The 2500-nt window shown below is 32.6% G+C and overlaps 1 protein-coding gene across 13 annotated transcripts in view; it reads right to left on the bottom strand.

Annotated features, from left to right (window-relative positions):
- The window catches only part of LOC125035035 (voltage-dependent calcium channel subunit alpha-2/delta-3-like), a 77324-nt gene that overhangs the window by 18558 nt on the left and 56266 nt on the right, over window positions 1–2500 (bottom strand). For all 13 annotated transcript variants that reach the window (XM_047627103.1, XM_047627105.1, XM_047627100.1 and 10 more), the window contains 2 exons: window positions 674–819; window positions 302–494 (listed from right to left, as the gene is read on the bottom strand). In XM_047627103.1, coding sequence (XP_047483059.1) covers window positions 302–494; window positions 674–819 — 339 coding nt within the window. The remainder of the gene's footprint in view (window positions 1–301; window positions 495–673; window positions 820–2500) is intronic.

Below are 2500 nucleotides of genomic sequence, written 5' to 3'. Positions count from 1 at the left end.
ACCAATATGAAAAAAGCACAGTAGTAGGAAAGGGTTTACCTTACTTTGATCTCTACAACATACAAAAAAAAGAAAAAAAGAAAAAGAAAAAAAAGTGAGATGTACTGCATCCGAGATAAAATTCATGTGAAATTTTAAAAAGATACCCAAAAATTTTAAAAAACAAAACAAAAACAAAAAAAAGGGGGGTTCCAATGTAACATATATTACAGTCTTATCTAACCTAGTGCTGCAAGTAAATACATAAGAAAATAAAAGGGGGGGAGGGGGGGAAAGAAAATACTTCAAGGACGAGACTCACTTCAGGATGGTAGTTGAAGCAGTGCCCTGGTCGATTTCGGTAGTGATGGAGAAGCAGGCGGTTGCACAACATGGTCTCATTATATTCAACCTCTACTGGCTCAATGTCCACCCTTCTGGAGTCGCAGGAGCAGAGGTTGTTGACGGCAACCAGAATGAGGTTGGTGGAGACAACCTTCTGTACGCTGAAATGCCTGTTGGATTGAGATGGATTAGTGTGAATGCTTGAAAGTGATGAATACCAGACTCCTTTAAAAAATAATTCAATAACAAATAACTCAATAACTAGTGTTCTGCAGCATCATAAATCTCTCTATAGGATCAGTGGGAATAAATGGTGAAAAAGGTAAGCTTGAGAGTGAATTTCCCTTACCTCCCACAGCCATTGGGATGGCAATTGGACAGCTTGCCCTTTACAGGCTTGTAGTTCCCATCCGTTTGGAGTTTGTGGTTCTGCAACTTGTACAGTTCGACTTCCTTGTCACAGGGTCTGGGATGGGTCTTATTGATGTAGGCAAGCTGAAATGGTGAGGTTATTTTAGATTCTTGTCTGAAAGTGTGTTTGCTTCTGTGTTTCCACCTTATCTTCTATAATTTCTACAAATAGGCCACATATCTTAACTTCTCATGCAGACGTTTTAGGTGAAAAAAATACAGATTTTGAAACAAACCACTTTCAAAAAGGCCAGAACATTCATTCATTCAATGTCACATGCATTAAAAACAGAAACAGCACTGATACAAAGTAAAAGTTTAAAGAAGGCATCTGACTTTGTGTTCCCAAGGGAGTCATACATGTTGTCACAGAAACTAGTCCAACTTTAACCCACTGATGTCTAATCACCTCATAGCAAACCAGGCTAAAATGACAGATGACAGATACATAAGCCACACCAAGTTAAACCATACTCATGTTAACATATATAGAAAAAGTGTGAATGAGAATGAATATCTTAACAATACAAGCGATGTATTTGACCAGTTTCGATATCTTTGTCAGAAATTCCAGACAAAGATGTAATCGAAACCTGTCAAATACTCTCTTGTATTGTGAAAATATTCATTCTCATTCATATGCAAGGTTAAGTCTGTTCTCAGGTGTGTGGATTAAACAGCTTTTCCCTTGCTTGGGACCTGATTGTGGTTATTGAGGAGACATAGAATATCTTTTTAGCCTCATTTGCCAACTGTGTGCAAAGCATAGCATGTGGCTAGGTATGGTGAATGGGTTAATGATGACTGTAGAAGACTATGACCAAAGAAATGGTTTTCTAATCAATAATGAAAAAAAAAAACTAATTATAAAATAAAAAAGTAAGATTTTTTTTTTAGGCTTAATTTACAAACTGCGTGCAAAGCCTGGCATGTGGCTTGAAAGAAGAAGAAGAAGAAGAAGAAGAAAGTACGATATATATTTGGAAAGAAACAAGGACAACAAAATAATAATAAAAGACAGTTTCAAAGAAAAACATTCATGAGAGATATTGACAACCCAGACTTTTTCGCTCCCTCCCTCCCTCTTTTTCCTTCGTAAAAGCTATTATTGCGGAAAATGACTGTCATTCATTTATCTTCAAGTTTTTGGTTTCTCTCATCTTCTACATTGCAATTTTTCCTCAATACAAGAATCACATTTGTCTGATCTTTAATGTTTCATGATATCTATAATTCAAATATCATCAATAATATTATCACAATACATATCAATATCTATATCTATCTATCTATCTCTATATATATACATATACATATATATGTATGTATATATAAACATACAAAAATACATACAAGACACACACACACATATATATATATATATATATATATATATATATATATATATATATATATATATATATATATGTGTGTGTGTGTGTATTATATAAATATATAATATTATATATATATATATATATATATATACATATATATATATATATATATATATATATATATATATATATATATATATATATATATATACATATATATATATATATACTTAACACTTTTTTTGACTGGGATTCTATTGATTTCTGTATGGAGTCTAAAGGTCACTTTTCCATCTTCATATATATCTTCCAATACTCTACAGCAGACTACTCTTAGTTTTCATATAACTTCTAATACTGCTGTTGATTTGTCAAATATGAAAATGCCTTTTCATAATTGACTAAAAACATACACATTTGGGTTCGTG

The sequence above is a fragment of the Penaeus chinensis genome, chromosome 19 (genome assembly GCF_019202785.1).
Source record: "Penaeus chinensis breed Huanghai No. 1 chromosome 19, ASM1920278v2, whole genome shotgun sequence".
In the NCBI taxonomy this organism is placed as follows: Eukaryota; Metazoa; Arthropoda; class Malacostraca; order Decapoda; family Penaeidae; genus Penaeus; species Penaeus chinensis.
The sequence above is the reverse complement of the archived record's forward strand: the minus strand, read 5'-3'. Positions and strand labels throughout refer to the sequence as shown.